Source organism: Mesocricetus auratus, unplaced genomic scaffold, assembly GCF_017639785.1.
Source record: "Mesocricetus auratus isolate SY011 unplaced genomic scaffold, BCM_Maur_2.0 Super-Scaffold_100004, whole genome shotgun sequence".
In the NCBI taxonomy this organism is placed as follows: domain Eukaryota; kingdom Metazoa; phylum Chordata; class Mammalia; order Rodentia; family Cricetidae; genus Mesocricetus; species Mesocricetus auratus.
In genome coordinates this window covers 97,529,264-97,546,302 of record NW_024429189.1, presented here as the reverse complement: position 1 = coordinate 97,546,302, position 17,039 = coordinate 97,529,264, and the positions used below count along the sequence as shown (strand labels likewise).

General features: G+C 39.6%; 1 protein-coding gene across 3 annotated transcripts in view; it reads right to left on the bottom strand.

Moving 5' to 3' along the window:
• Positions 1-17,039, bottom strand: part of Atrn (attractin) — a 143,235-nt gene that overhangs the window by 78,784 nt on the left and 47,412 nt on the right. For all 3 annotated transcript variants that reach the window (XM_040744839.1, XM_040744838.1, NM_001281636.1), the window contains 4 exon segments: positions 7,234-7,324; positions 6,000-6,243; positions 3,430-3,613; positions 2,094-2,248 (listed from right to left, as the gene is read on the bottom strand). In XM_040744839.1, the coding sequence (XP_040600773.1) occupies positions 2,094-2,248; positions 3,430-3,613; positions 6,000-6,243; positions 7,234-7,324 (674 nt within the window).

Sequence of the window (17,039 nt, the reverse complement as noted above, 5' to 3'; positions counted from 1 at the left end):
AAACTTGAATGCCCAAGTCTCCCTAGCTCTCCCAGAGTTTTCCTTTGTATGACTCATGATGCAGCTTCTCTGAGGGACCTCACATCAACTGCCACTGCAGAGCCATACTCATGCTCACTGTCAGTCTCACTGTGACACAGAAAATGAGGTTCTAAAGTCCAGTCACACCTTCTTCATTGAGTGTCAACAGCAGCAGCCCTCACTCCCTGCTAAACTCAATCCTGTGTTCCTCACAGGCAGAAGGGACCCTACCTAGTCAAACTTGCCTCTTTCTCTGGAACCACAATGTAGCAAGATCCCTGAGCCTCTTCTCTATTCCCCAGAGATCCTTCCTCTAACTCAGCAATTTATGCCCTCTGTCCTTAAGGCCTACAACCAGCTTGCAGCTTTCACTGCAGCATGCCCAAGGCTCTTCTGTCCTTCTCCCCAGTATCTTCTCATTTTTATGCTTCCTCCATCTTGAAGAACTAACTATAATTTATCTATCATTCTCACTTTAAAAGCTCAGTGGAGAGATGGCTCAGAGGTTAAGAGCACTGGCTGTTCTTCCAGAGGACCTGGGTTAAATTCTCAGCAACCACATGGCAGCTCACACCATCTATAATGAGATATTATACCTTCTTCTAGCATATAGGCATGTATGCAGACAGAACACGGTATACATAAAAAGTCTTTTTTCTAAAAAGCCCAGTGGTTAGCACAGCCATATCTGTTAAAAACAAACACCTGGGGCTTGTAAAATGTCTCAGCAGTTAAGGACACTCACTGCTCCTCCAGAGGACTTGGGTGTAGTTCCAGCACCCACATCTCAGCTCACAACTGTCTGTAACTCCAGTTACAAGGAAGCCAATGCCTACTTTTGGCCTCCAAGGACACTAAACACACATATATGTGCTCAACATACATGTAGGCAACACTCATACGCATAAAATGAAAATAAAAAGATCTTTTTTCAAATGAACACCTGACCTAGAGCAGTCAAAACCACAGAGACTATGATTTCAAGAGGCTGCACTGAGATGAAGAGAGGAACTATTACTTACGGGCAGAGAGTTCCCGTTTACAAGAAGACAGCATGCAGATGGATGGTAATACAGCATGAATAAAATTCTAAATACATTTAGTTCACTTAAACTACTTAAAACATTAAGGTGGTACTATTATATGCATTTTGCCACAATAAGAATAATTTGTAAGCCAGGCATTGGTGGTGCACGCCTTTAGTCCCAGCACTTCGGAAGCAGAGGCAGGTGGATCTCTGTGAGTTTGAGGCCAGCCTGGTCTACAGAGCGAGTTCTAGGACAGCCTCCAAAGCTACACAGAGAAACACTGTCTCAAAAGGCCTTAAAAAAAAAGAATAATTTGTAAAATGAACAACTAGCTGGTGTGGTGGCACACACCTTCAACCCCAGAACTCAGGAGTCAGAGACATGAGGATCTACATAATGAGTTCCAAGCCAGTCAGAGCTACATAGTGAGACCCTGTCTCAAAAAGCAAAAACAAAAACAGACAAAAGAATATCTGATGGTATTTATACAAAAGAACATTAGATGTTTATTTTCCAGGAATAAATCAACACTGCCCTCCTCTGGTCACACATACATCCACATCAAAAGCATGTGTGAAGACAGGTTTCTAGAAAATGGTAGGTGTACAGCTAATGCATACCTCATCAAACTTAACATGATGCTGTGGTTATAAGAAAGGATATAGCAGTCAGACTTCAAAAAGAATTTAATGTAGTTTAATGTAAAGTAATGCTTTTCAATAAATGTGTACCCTTATTTAAATAAATACAAATTATTTTTATTTTATCTTTTTATTGTATCTATTTATTTTTATAATTTACGTTTTTCAAGACATGGTTTTTCTGTGTAGCTCTAGCTGTCCTGGAATTTACTCTGTTGACCAGACTGGCCTCCACCTTAGAGATCCAGGTGCCTCTGCCTCCCAAGTGCTGGGATTAAAGGTATGTGCCGCCACCACATGACTGGGCTTCTTTCAAATGGTACAATTATTTTAACATCAATCCTCAATGTTGCTCATAGGCAAAGAAAATGCTTCTGAATGTAAAACATCTTGGAAAACTTACCAATGTCATAAGCCATGAAGTCCGAGGAGAAGCATTTGGCGCCATGGCTCATGGATGTGTCGTTGTGTGTGTTCCCTCCAAACACCAGCATGGTTCCACTCACTATCACAGCTGTATGCAAGTAACGGAAAAATCGGCTGTCCTTAAGAATGGTCCTTTTGAGTTTATTTAAAAATAATAAATACAAGGTTAGTTTTAAAAGAATGCTTACCTATCTGCCAATTTACATGTAATTACTTTATAACTTCGGCATCAAATGTGCAATACTTGATTTTCCTCTCTATATAAGCCACTTCCTTAAAAAATAATTCCCTAAAAATCTGTTACGAGCCGGGCGGTGGTGGCGCACGCCTTTAATCCCAGCACTCGGGAAGCAGAGGCAGACGGATCTCTGTGAGTTCGAGGCTAGGCTGGACCGATAGCCTCCGAAACAATACAGAGAAACCCTGTCTCGTAAAAACAAAAAACAAGACAAAAAAAAAATCTGTTACGAATTTGGGGAAACTACAATAAGAGCCCTAAGATGTTCATACCCTATGGCTCTATAATTCCAGCCACTGGGTAAGAATTATGTAAAATTACAAATCAAAATTTATGCTCAATGTTTTATTAGTAAAGCCAAAGCTAGAGGCAGAACTTCTAACTGTATAGGCTCAGTGGTGCACAGCCACTGAGGACAGTGATCCCCATGACAATGAAAAATTACTTCCACAGCATGGTCTCTGATGTATACTGAGAGAGAAACAGGAAGGTAGAGTGGAGGAGATGGAGATGGAGACCAGTGCTTTATAATTATTTCATAACTCAAATTTATTTACATTTGCTAAAAGTACAGGCTGAGCTACAGTTCAGAGTGAGGAAAACAATCCACTAGAGAGCATCCTGTTTAATGATTTAAAGGATAAAACCAGCAAATGACCCCAATAATGATACTTTGCTCAACAAGACAAAGTCAAACTGATGGTGCAGCCTTTTCATATGCAAAGTCCTGGGTTTGCTCCCCAACATCAAAAAGGAAAAAAGAAAGGATTTTTTTTAAGTATGTATAAAATCAGCCAATTTTATTCCTGAGAATTCTGAAGATATGGAATCTATAGTAGACTTCAGTGAATGAAAACTGAAATCGGTCCACAAGCACTTTCTAACTATCCTAAAACAACAGAAAAGCTAACAGAAAGCAACAAAACAAATACTATCTTAACTTTTTACCATATTTGTTTCCTAACTTTGTTACATACAATGCTAAACAGAAAACAAACCTCAGCACAGTACTTTTCAACCAACTGCCTGTACAGAATCTACAGCATCAAGGGAAAGCCCTAGGAAAAGCACCCACCACATCTGGGTATCCACATCATATCTGTAGAGGTCATCTGCAAGCCGGTATTTATTGGCGCTAAAAGCCTTGTAGCCACCATGAACATACAGGGCCTTGGTCCTGTGATCATAAACACTGCTGTGGCCATAGCCTCCTTGCACAAGAGCACCCTGAGTTTGTAGTATACTCCATGTGTTCTTTTCTGGAAAAGACAGTTAAAGTCAATGATACAGGCTCCTATTTATTAAACATTAAATTATTTAAACTATTTAAACATTAGTTTAAAGTCTACACAGCTTATAACAGAAGAAGGAAGTTCAGGATGTACTTTCATCTTATTTATAAAGAAGGCCATCTAGACAGGCTTGGGCAGTGCAGGCCTATAGTCCCACGTACTAGTAAATGAGGTAGGTGGATGACAAGTTCAATGCCTACCTGGACAACTTAGTGAGACCGCATCTCAAAAGAAAAAGTTCTGGGACATACCTTAACGGTAGTGTTGGACTAGCATGTACAAAGACAGTCAGGTTCAATCCCCAATACAATTTACAACAAAGTCATGTGACCAACACCATGCTGCTAAATAGTGTGATGTTCTAACACACTATATGGAAAAGGAATTTCATGACACTTAAAAGACTCAGATTCTAGGAATGGAGAAATGTGGGAGAAAGGAAGAGAATAACCAAAATGAAATGTGCTGGAAGAAACAACATAGAAACCTATGATCTTGCAATCCAAGTGAAAATTTGATTAGAGGGCACAGCAAAGCACAACTGTATAAAAGAAGTAGTGTTGGGGGGCTGTATTGGGAAAGCTACACAGAGAAGCCCTGTCTCTAAACCACCTCCAAAAATGGGGGGATATGGGAGAAAGGAACAAGAGCTGGGTTAATGAAAACTAAAGATACCTGGAGAAACCTTATGGAAGCCTGCAAGTTTGTATGCTAACTTAAAATCTCAGTGCCAGTCACAGGTTATCTCTCTACAGGTCACTAGTCTGGGAGGTATCTACAATAATATAGACTATTGCCATGCTCTTGGTTTCCTACTATAACTAGATAGTAGAAATTTTATTGCTGAAGACACTGCATATTTGGTTACAGGATATGGAGAAATCAATCTTGAACAGACCAAGAAATGCCATCCCTATTGGCTAGGTGTCATAGTGCTGAAAGGTATTATGCAGGCTACTGACAGAAAGAAGTCATCAATGGTCTTACCCAATGCTGGACCCTGAATTCTACAATACTAACTTTAAAAGCAAAGATGTAGCCCCTAGCGCAACAATGACAAGACCATCAACAGTAGGGAATCACCAATCTCTTAAGTTAGATTTGAGGGCTACTCCACAGGAGGGAATTCATGCCTGGTACAGTAAGCACAGTCAAAACTCATGGCTCAGGAAATCATAGACTCAAGAAGAACCTACTGATGTTGTCTTTCTAAAGTCATGTTGCCACTTTGACTGTGGTCAAAGAAGCTTCTTGTTGCATTGGGTAGTGGTTAATTCCAGGTTCAGAGTGCTGAGACTCAGTGATGGAGTACTCAGCCCTGTGCAGAAGGGTGTGTATCGAGCTCTGCCCAAGACCCAGGGAATGTCTTAGAGTGCAAGAGCCTGAGGATGAGGAAAACTTCTGTGAAATGCTGTCCTCTCAACATGGCACTGCTGTTGCACACAGGAACTCACAGCAGCTGTGGTTACCTGTACAGGAACTAAACAAAATCAAGCAAGTTAAAAATTCCAGCATATAGCAGGGAAGAGCTGCCAAGGTCTCTCTCACAGCTGAGAAGCTAGAAGGCTGCTCTACTCTTAAGGAGGGAGAGCCATTTTTCTTTAGGAGTACTAGTATATTATTCATGTGCCAATGGATGACCCCACAACTACGCATATGGGCCGCATTAAATGGGCTCAGTATGCTTGCCCTCGAAAGGAGGATATAAGTCTGGCAAGAGGTGTGTTGGAGAGGAACCTATGGGGAGATGGATGGAGAAAGTGGGTGGTAAGTATGAACAAGATATGTTGTATGCATGTATAAAACTTTCAAAGAACAGATTTTTAAATACTCAGATTTTTAAGACAAATATTAAAGATTAAAGATTCAGATTTCCCTCAAATGGACATTTCATTCCCTATGATCTTCAATGATTCCTTATGATTTTCAGATGTACTTTACAGAACTACTTTATCAAGATTTCAATTCTGATACTCCTTTTATACAACTATAAAAAAACAAGAAAATTTAATACAAGGAAAGATTATATCCTAAGGTAAAATAACACCGCATTAAACTAACCTCTAAAGGACTATACAGAATTGTTTTAGAGTCTTATTGTTTTGCATTATGCTTATTTTGATAGCCAAAGCATTTAGTGCTATCTTTGGTTCCTTGCAAACTGACAGTAACAAATATTTGTTGCACAGGGACATCAACAACCTGAATCTTACCAGTTATACATTGATATCAACTATTTCAAGACAAAATACTGGGTCAAGATTAGGTTGAATTTGTTAAACTGTTCAAATAACAAGAGTAGGGGTTTTCAATCTGATATTCAAGACCTATCCACTAGAAAAAATATACATACCTAAGTCATACTCCTGCACAATGCTTATATATCCATAGAGTGGGCAATGACCAAAGATGACCAACATGACCACACGGCCGGTTGCCAGTGTAACAATATGTGCTGAGTGTCCAACTACTGCATACTGCTCCTTTGCTTTTGGTGTTAACAATACCCATGATTCATTATGAATATGAAATACTCTCAGCTCATTGGTCACATTCCCTGTTGAATCAATTTTTCCTCCATACATGTAGATTTTATCCTACAAGAAAAATGTAAACATGATTTTTTAACCATTAATAAATAAACTCTAAGACTGGAGAGATGGAATAGCAGTTAAGAGAAGTTGCTACTGTTGGAGAGGACCAGGGTTTGGTTCCTAGAACTGACATGGTAGCTGACAACCACTGTGCGTAACTCCAGTCCTGGGGTTTTTATGCCAAACTCTTCTGGCCTCTGGTAGAACAGCATGCACAGACATCAAGCAGGCAAAACACCCATACACTCAAATAAAAATAAATACATCTTTTAAAAAATAATATAGGGCTGGAGAAATGGCTCAGAGGTTAAGAGCACTGGCTGTTCTTCCAGAGGTTCTGAGTTCAATTCCCAACAATCACATGATGGCTCACAACCATCTGTAATGAGATCTGGTGCCCTCTTCTGGTGTACAAGCATACACGCAGGCGAAACACTGTATATATAATAAATAAATCTTTAAAAAATAAAAATAATATCTAAGAACAGAAGATTGGTTTACAACATCATTCCTATTCTTAGCTTAAGAAGTATGCATAAAACATACTTTTCAGTGAATTACTAGGAATAGGTTAGAGAAAGAACAAAATAAATCACATTCATTTTCTCTCTAAAACACCTTCTTCACATGAGATAAGAATAAAATGACTTGGAAAATTGCCTCATCTTACAACATATGCATAAAAACAAGGAAACGAAAATGATTACTCAGTCACACTGCAATGTGACCAAACTTGCTAATAGGCATGGGACTCATTGACACTTTTTAAATCTTCATTCTTAACCACTTGGCACTGTAATCATAATATCCCAGTACAATACCATGGATTAAAATAGTTCCAACTTCAATTTCCAATTACAACTTGGTCAATTATATACTCCCATCACACCAAACAAAGTTTATACCAATTAAAACCAAGCTGAAGAGCTATTCCATGACATAAAGCAACAAGAAGAGTTGAACTTCTTGCTTGGTAAAGTTGAGATAGTTTACCTTATGCAATGCCAAAGAATGACCATATCTTACAACCACATTGTTCACAGAATGGTTTAGCGGAAGCCATTCCCTAGAAGCCAGGTCATACCTACAAAGCAAACAGATCATATTTTCACACAAATGACAAAGAGAACATCTTGTATTCTTCTATTTATGATATAATCCAGTTCAGAGAGTTTTCAATACATCAACTGGGGATACAGGGAGGCACATGCTATTCTGGGGAGGTGGACTACACAACTCTGGGGTATATTCATCCACTGGGAGTTTCTATAGCTTCCTATAAACCTCTTCTACATAACGATCCAAGCCATCTGAAGTTTGTTATAAGGGACTTAAACTAATAGCTCACTTTACTCATTTAATAATGACAAACTGAAGGGAAATACAGAAAGGGGGATTAAGCAGCTAAGATGGCTTCAGTGAGTAAAGGTGCTTGCTGCACAAATCTGACCACCTGAATTCTATCCCTGGGACCCACATGGTGGAAGAAGAGAACCAACATGTGTATGCCCAAGCATGTACACACACTGGAAAGATTTGGAGTGAGTGGAAGGGAGAATATATATGTGTGTATATATATATGAAAGTTTCAAAGAATATTTTTAAAGAAAACTATCAGTATTTCTTTTAATTTAACCATTTGTTCAAGAAAGCTAAAATACAATTATAACATTTGAATCATACTATAAGGAATTCTAAAATACAAAATCAGCCAAATAAAAATATTTTTAGGGCTGGAGTGATGGCTCAGTGGGTAAAGTACCTGCCGAGCAAGCATGAGAATCTAACTTCACATCCTTAGCACCCATGTAAAAGGGGAAAGGGAGTATCACCTCTCTGCAACTCCAATCACAGAGGTGGAAGGGAACAGATAGGTCCCATGGGGCTGGCCAGCCAGTCTATCCAAAATGATAAGTTCCAAGTTAAATGACAGACCCTGTCTCAAACCAGAAAAGTGCCGAACAATAGAGAGGGGACACCTGATGTTGGCCTCCGGCCTCCATTCATATACACATGCACTAGTTCACAGACTCAATATACTTGGGTGCACCCCCACCCCCACCACAGTTATAGTCCTGCCTTGCAGCTCATGATTATTCATATATTACTGAATAAAAACAATCAATTAAAATAGTCATTATTTTAAAAAAGAAAATCCACTGTGGTGGTTTGAAAATGGCTCCCATAGGTTCACACATTTGAATACTTCATCTCCAGTTGGTGAACTGTTGGGAAGTATTAAGAGGTGTGGCCTTGTTGGAGGAGGTGTCGCTGGGAGTGGGCTTTGAGGTTTCAAGACTTTGCCAGTGTGCTCTCTCTACTGCCTTCTTTTGAGTCAAGATGTGAGCTTTCAGTTGTTCTTGCCACCATGCCTTTATTCTACACCACAGACTTTAATCCTCTAAAAGCTCAATTAAATGCTTTCTTCAGCCATAACCTTGGTTATGGTGTTTTACCATAGCAATAGAAGAGTAACTAAGACAATCACCCTATTTCTATTATAAAATGCATACATGCTCATGAAAAATACAACCAATACAATAAAAAAAACTAAAAATTTCAAGGATGACTTGACACTCCATCACCAGAAATAAATACTAACAGTAAGGAAACATTATTAGAAACATCTTTCTATATATTTATAGACAGAAGACTGACAAAATAGAGCTATCCAAAGGGGCAGAAGATTATTTTTTAAAACATTAGTTTTAATTTTTATAAAAATTAAAAGAAATCAAAGCACAAAGAGAACCAATGCCACTGTTTTTTTTTAACTTAAGTTTACCCAGATAATCTAAGTTTATTTTTAAAAAAAGTGGGATTGGAGGGATGGCTCTGGGGCTAAGAGCACTTGCTCCAGAAGAGTGAGGTTCAGTTCTCAGCACCCACACTGGGCAGCTCATAACTGCCTATAACTATAGCTCCAAAGGTTCTCACGCCTTCTTCTGGCTCCAACAGCAACTGCATTCAGGTTTCATACACGTAGAAACTAATACACATACATAAAAATAAAAGAATGTAAGACTAGATTTATTGTGGGGCACTATGGCTGTGGCTGCAATTCCAGTGCCAGAGGGATGAAACAAGAGGACTGCAGTGAGTTCTGGGCCAATATAGGCTACATAATGAATGCCAAGCCAGCTTGAACAAGTGTGAGACCCTGCTTCAAACACTAAACAGGTCTGGGAGAGTGGCAGAGTGTTAGTTGCCTGGCACCTACAAGGTCCTGGATTCAAACACTAGCACCACCACCAAAAAGAAAAGATGGGGGGGGCAAGGGTTGGCATGGTGGTGAATGCCTTTAATACTAACACTCAGGAGGCAGAAGCAGATGGATCTCTGTGGACCTACATAATTCCAGGCCAGTCAGGGCTACACTGAGATCCTGTCTCTGCGGGGAGGAGAGAGGACCAACCAAACAACAATAAACCCAAAACAAGAGCTGGTAAGATGGCTAGGTTGTGTAAAGGCACTTGTTTCCAAACATCAAAACCTGAGCTCAATCCCTAAAACCCAATAGTGGAAAGAGAAACCCAACTCCCAAAAGCTGTCCTCTGCATGCCAGCACACAAAAGCAACAAAAATAGGAAAGAGGTTTATCAAAACATGCTAGCAAAAAGGAAACAAATGTCTATTGAAATTGATTAATAATGAATTACAGTTGCATAAAATAATAACACCAAAACACACAAGAAACATCTCAAAATAAATCTGTAAAATAACGTTGGGCTAAAGAAGCAATCTACAGAGCACCATTAATATCAGTACTCAGGAAGCAGAAAGGGAGCGATGCACTGAATATAGTTTTTATAAAGACTAAAAATAATGTCTGCTGATGAAACTTGGTGTTAGAGAGCATTACACGATAGGCAAACAGATACATAAAACTATGAATTACTAGCTCTACCCCACTTTTACATCTATTTAAAGCAAGTAACACTAACAATAGGACTCTGATTGTCTCTGTGACCCTGCAGCAGTGCAGAAGCCTCCCCCTGCACTATGTGACTCTGCAGCAGTGCAGAAGCCTCCCCCTGCACTATGTGACTCTGCAGCAGTGCAGAAGCCTCCCCCTGCACTATGTGACCCTACAGCAGTGCAGAAGCCTCCCCCTGCACTATGTGACCCTACAGCAGCGCAGAAGCCTCCCCCTGCACTATGTGACTCTGCAGCAGTGCAGAAGCCTTCCTCTGCACTATGTGACCCTACAGCAGTGCAGAAGCCTCCCCCTGCACTATGTGACTGCAGCAGTGCAGAAGCCTTCCTCTGTACTATGTGACTCTGCAGCAGTGCAGAAGCCTCCCCCTGCACTATGTGACCCTACAGCAGTGCAGAAGCCTCCCCCTGCACTATGTGACTGCAGCAGTGCAGAAGCCTCCCTCTGCACTATGTGACTGCAGCAGTGCAGAAGCCTCCCCCTGCACTATGTGACTCTGCAGCAGTGCAGAAGCCTCCCCCTGCACTATGTGACCCTACAGCAGTGCAGAAGCCTCCCCCTGCACTATGTGACTCTGCAGCAGTGCAGAAGCCTTCCTCTGTACTATGTGACTGCAGCAGTGCAGAAGCCTCCCCCTGCACTATGTGACTGCAGCAGTGCAGAAGCCTCCCCCTGCACTATGTGACTGCAGCAGTGCAGAAGCCTCCCCCTGCACTATGTGACTGCAGCAGTGCAGAAGCCTCCCCCTGCACTATGTGACTGCAGCAGTGCAGAAGCCTCCCCCTGCACTATGTGACTGCAGCAGTGCAGAAGCCTTCCTCTGTACTAGGGAACTTTTATTTCCTGATCTGGGCAGAGGAGAATGCACTGGCATTTGTTAGCCTTTTTTCTAAGAGCTTTTCCTTCTGTCTTAGTACATACCATCTGAAGCAAATATAACAAAAGAGAGACATCTATTAAGAGTGACTAGCACATAAATTGGTATTTAATTTGCATATTTTGGGATATTTATTTTAAACATAGATGAAAATTATTTCAGTTTGTTTTAGTAATTACCTACTGATAATTACTATTTACTGCTTTTACTAAACTGACGTTTCAAAGGTAGATACTATTTAATTTTAGAATCTATTAGCTCTCTGCTTTGAAGTTGAATACCTTAGTATTCACATTTCCAACCCATTTCTTCTCCTGGTTTTGCTCACAGCTTACAGTGTCCGTGTTCATAACACTGACATTCCATTTTGTAACATTCATCCCATAGTGATTTAGATCGGAGTCTGTGTATAAACTGAAGCAGCCTCATCACAGTCCTCCACTAAGACTTCTTCAGCTCTTCAGTTCTTTACTGGTTGTATTTCACTGTCAAGTGGTATTTTGGTTTTGAGACAGTCTCACTCCAAGGATGACCCCAAGAAGAATTTGCTATTTTCAATGGGAAACCTGTTGGTGACTGGTTAGGGCGAGCCTGCTCTACTGATCTGGATTTGCTTAACCTTACTTTAAGACAAATGCTGTGAGTTCTGGGCCTGCCTAGTCTGCATAGGGACTTCCAGGTCAGCCAGAGCTACTTAATGAGACCTTGTCTAAGAAAAAGAGGTAACCAGACCTTGAGCCCCATAGCACATTCTGTGCCCCTCCCTCTCCCATCTCAACACCAGCAAGGCAGCTGGGCCCAGCCTCCAGCTCTGGTTGAATGCCACTGCTCTGGTGCAGTTCCTACCAGCTGGCCAGCAGATGAGCAACCTGCCTGCAGGCTGGACCCATTAGATTCTCTTCTCCCAAGACCCATTCTGCCACCCAACCCCATCCACCTCATCATCCTCTCTGTGGCCAGCCCTTCCCTGAAACTCCAGCAGATTCAACAGGCACAGATACAGCCCACACCAGTCAGAAGAACAGGAGGATACGCTGGATGAACCCAAACTACCACAAACCTCAGCTGAGACACCCTACTGGACCTGAAGAGCTACCAGTCACCAGAACCCTCAGCTATTCAAGCCAGAAGAAAAAAAGAGAGAGAGAGAGAGATAATAAAGGAACAAAACACCCATTCAACACCCAGACTTATAACCATTCCAAATCCAGATGAGTAAATGCCAGTGTGAGAATACGTTCAAAACCAGAAAGGGAACATGGATCACCAGAACCCAGTGATGCTGTAACAGCAAACCCTGAACATTCCAACACAGCTGAAGCACAAGAAAACGACCTTAAAAATAACTTTATGAAAATGATAGAGGTCCTTAAAGAGGAAATGAAAATTTCCCTTATAGAAATCGAGGAAAAGACAAACAAAATTCCCTTATAGAAATCGAGGAAAAGACAAACAAAAAAAAATCCCTTAAAGAAAGCCAAGGGGGAAAAAAACCAAACAGGTGAAGGAAACAGTTCAAGACTTGAAAATTAAAATAGAAGCAATAAAGGAAACACAAACCAAGAGAATTCTAGAAATAGAAAATGTGGGTAAGCAAACAAGAACTACAGATGCAAGCATCACCAACAGAATAAAAGACAGAAGACAGAATCTTAGGTGTTGAAGATACAATAGAGGAAAATAGATTCATCAGTTGAAGAAAATGTTAAATCTAAAACATTTCTAACATAAAACATACAGGAAATCTGGGACACCATGAAAAGACCAAATGTAAAAATGATAGGACTAGAAGGAGGAGAAGAATCCCAACTCAAGGCACAGAAAATATATTCAATAAATTATAGAAGAAAACTTTCCCAACCTAAAGAAGGACATGCCTGTAAAAGTACAAGAAGCTTACTGACTGGACCCCCCCCCAAAAAAAGCCCATTGCCACATAATAATCAAAACACTAAACATACAGAATATAGAAAGAATATTAAGAGCTACAAAGGAAAAAGGCCAAGTAACATATAAAGGCAGACCTATCAGAACTATACCCACCTTCTCGATGGAGACTCTAAAAGGGCCAAGACAGATGTCTTGCAGACACTAATAGATCACGAATGCCAGCCAAGACTACTATATCCAGCAAAACGTTTAATCACCATAGATGGAGAAAACAAGGTATTTCATGACAAAACCATATTTAAACCATATCTATCCGCAAATTCAGCCCTACAAAAACTACTAGTAGGAAAACTCTAACCCAAGGAAGTTACCTGTACCCACGAAAACATAGGCAACAGATAATCTACACCAGCAAAACCCAAAAAAAGGGAAACACACACACACACACACACACACACACATACACACCACTTTTAAAAAAAACAGGAATTAACAATCACTGGTCATTAATATCTCTTAACATCAATGGACTCAACTTGCCTATAAAAAGACACAAGCTAACAGAACAGATACAAAAATAGGATACATCCATCTACTGCATACAAGAAACACACCTCAACTTCAAAGGCAGACATTACCTCAGAGTAAAGGGTTGGGAAAAGATTTTCTAATCAAATGGACCTAAGAAGCAAGCTAGTGTAGCTATCTTAATATCTACCAAAATAGATTTCAAACTAAGATTAATCAAAAAATATGGAGAAGGACATTGTATATTCATCAAAGGGGAAAAATCCATTAAGATGAAGTCTCAATTCTGATCATCTATGCCCCAAACACAAGGGCATCCATACTTGTAAAACAAACATTACTAAAGCTTAAATCACACATCGAACTCCAACATCCCCACTTCACAATGGACAGGTCTGCCAGACAGAAGCTTGACAGAGAAATAAGGGAACTAACAGATAATATGACTCAAATGGACTTAACAGACATCTACAGACCATTTCATGCAAACACAAAAGAATATACCTTCTCAGCATCTCATGGAACCGTCTATAAAACTGGCCACAAAGCAAATCTCAACAAATTAAAAAAAAACTGGAATAACCCCCTGTATCTTATTGAATCCATGGGTTAAAGTTAGAATTCAACAACAACACAAACTACAGGAAGCATACAAACTCATGGAAACTGAACAACTTTCAACTGAATCACCAATGGGTCAAGGAAGAAATAAAGAAAGAAATTAATAACTTCCTAGAATTCAATGAAAATGAATGCACATCACACCCAAATTTATGGGACACAAGGAAAGCGGTGCTAAGAGGAAAATTCACAGTACTAAGTGCCTACATAAAGAATTTGGAAAAATCTCACACTAGTGACTTAACAGTATACTTGAAACTCTAGAACAAAAAGAAGCAAACATACCCAGGAGGAGTAGGCGTAGACAGCAGGAAATAATCAAACTCAGGGCTGAAACCAATAAAATAGAAACAAAGAGAACAATGCAAAGAAACAATGAAACAAAGAGTTGGTTCTTTGAGAAAATCAATAAACTGAACTAACTAAATCCAAACTAACTAAAAGACAAAGAGAGAACATCTAAATTAACAAAATCAGAGACAAACAAAAGGACAAAGCAACAGACGCTGAGTAAATCCAGAGAATCACTAGGTCATATTTCAAAACCCTATACTCCCAAAAAAATGGAAAATCTAAAAGAAATGGACAATTTTCTTGATAGGTATCACATACCAAAATTAAATCAAGACCCAGATAAACAAATTAAATACTTATAATCCCTAAAGAAATAGAAATAATCATTAAAAGTCTCCCAACCAAAAAATCCCAGGGACAAATGATTTCAGCACAGAATTCTACCAAATTTTCAAAGAAGAGCTAATACCAATACTCCTCAAATTGCTCCGCACAATAGAAACAGAAGGAACATTGCCAAATTCTTTTTATGATGCTACAGTTACCCACATTACACAAAGACTCAACAAAGAAAGAGAATTACAGACCAATTTCCCTCATGAACATTGATGCAAAAATACTCAATAAACAGCCGGGTGGTGGTGGCACATGCCTTTAATCCCAGCACTAGGGAGGCAGAGGCAGGCGGATCTCTGTGAGTTCGAGGCCGGGCTGGACCGATGGCCTCCAAAACAATACAGAGAAACCCTGTCTTGTAAAAACCAAACAAAAAAAAATACTCAATAAACTATTGACAAACCAAATCCAAGAACACATAAAAAAAAAAAAAAGATCATCCACCATGATCAGTAGGCTTCATCCCAGAGATGCAAGGACGGTTCAACATATGAAATCTATCAATGTAATCTACCATATAAACAAACTGAAAGAAAAAACCCACATGATCATCTCATTAGATGCTGAAAAAGCCTTTGGAAAAATCCAACACCCTTTTCGTGATAAAGGTCTAGGAGAAATCAGGGATACAAGGAACATACCTAAACAATAAAAGCAATATACAGCAAGCTCATAGCTAACATAAAATTAAATGGAGAGAAACTCAAAAGTGATTCCATTAAAATCAGTAACAAGATAAGGCTGTCCACGCTCTCCAAATCTATTCAATGTAGTACTTAAAGTTCAAGCTAGGATAATAAGATAACAAAAGGAGACAGAGGGGATACAAATTTGAAAGGTCAAACTTTTGCTTTTTGCAGATGATATGATAGTATGCATAAGTGACCCCAAAAATTCTACCAGGGTACTCCTACAGCTGATAAACACCTTCAAAAAAGTCAGTAGTTTTCCCATATACAAATGATTACTGGGCTGAGAAAGTAATCAGGAAAATAGCACTCTTTACAATAGCCACAAATAATATAAAGTATCTTGGAGTGATTCTAACAAAAAAAAGTGAAAGACCTGTATGACAAGAACTTTAAGTCTTTGAAGAAATTGGAGAAGATATGAGAAGATGGAAAGATATCCCATGTTCATGCATCAATAGGATTAACATAGTAAAAATGGTAATCTTATCAAAAGCCATCTACAAATTTAATGCAATCCCAATCAAACTTTCAGACCTCAAAAGAACAATACTCAATTTCATATGGAAAAAACAAAAAATCCAGGAACTTCCAGAGGTATCACTATCCCTGATTTCAAGATCTACTATAGAGCAATAATAATAAAAACAGTATGGTACTAACCTAAAAACATACAGGTGGATCAATGGAATTGAATCGAAGACCCTGACCAATCCGAACACTTATGAACATGTGATTTTGAACAAAGAAGCCAAAATTATACAATGGAAAAAAAGAAAGCATATTCAACAATGGTGCTGGCATAACAGGATGTCAGCATGTAGAAAAACACAGATAGATCCATATCTATCACCATGCACAAAAGTCAAGTCAAAGTGGATCAAAGACTTCAACATAAATCCAGTTACACTGAACCTGATAGAAGATAAAGTAAGAAGTAGGCATGAATGCACTGGTACAGGAGACTGCTGTTGTAATTTTTAAAAAGTGGGGTGAAAAGACATCATGAGACAGGGTTCAAGCAGAGGGTTTTGTTTGTTTGTTTGTTTGTTTTTTAATTAGGGGAAGGGATCATAAAAAGGGGAAAGGGGGAGAGATCTAACTCTGGGAACAGGAGCAACAGGAGAGGGGAAAAGGGGTTGAGAAAAAAAGGGAGGTAACAGAGAGAAGGGGAAGAGAGAGGGAAGGAGAGAGAGGGAAAGAGAGAGAGAAGGATGGGAGGTGGGCAGGGCCCTTTTAAAAGGGAACACAGTGAATATGCACAGGTGGCTGCAGCTAAGAGCATATCCTGTCAGAACCCCAAGGACAGGCCAGTACAGATGTCTGAATACTAACAACTACTTACTGAACATAACACCAGTAGCAGACACTGAGATCGACAATTAATAAATGGGACCTCCTGAAACTGAAAAGCTCCTGTAAGGCAAAGGACACTACACTGTCAATAAGACAAAACGGCAGTCTGCAGAATGGGAAAAGATCTTCAGTAATCCCACATCTGACAGAGGACTGACCTCCAAAATATATAAAGAACTCATCAAACTAAGCATCAAAATACCAAATAATC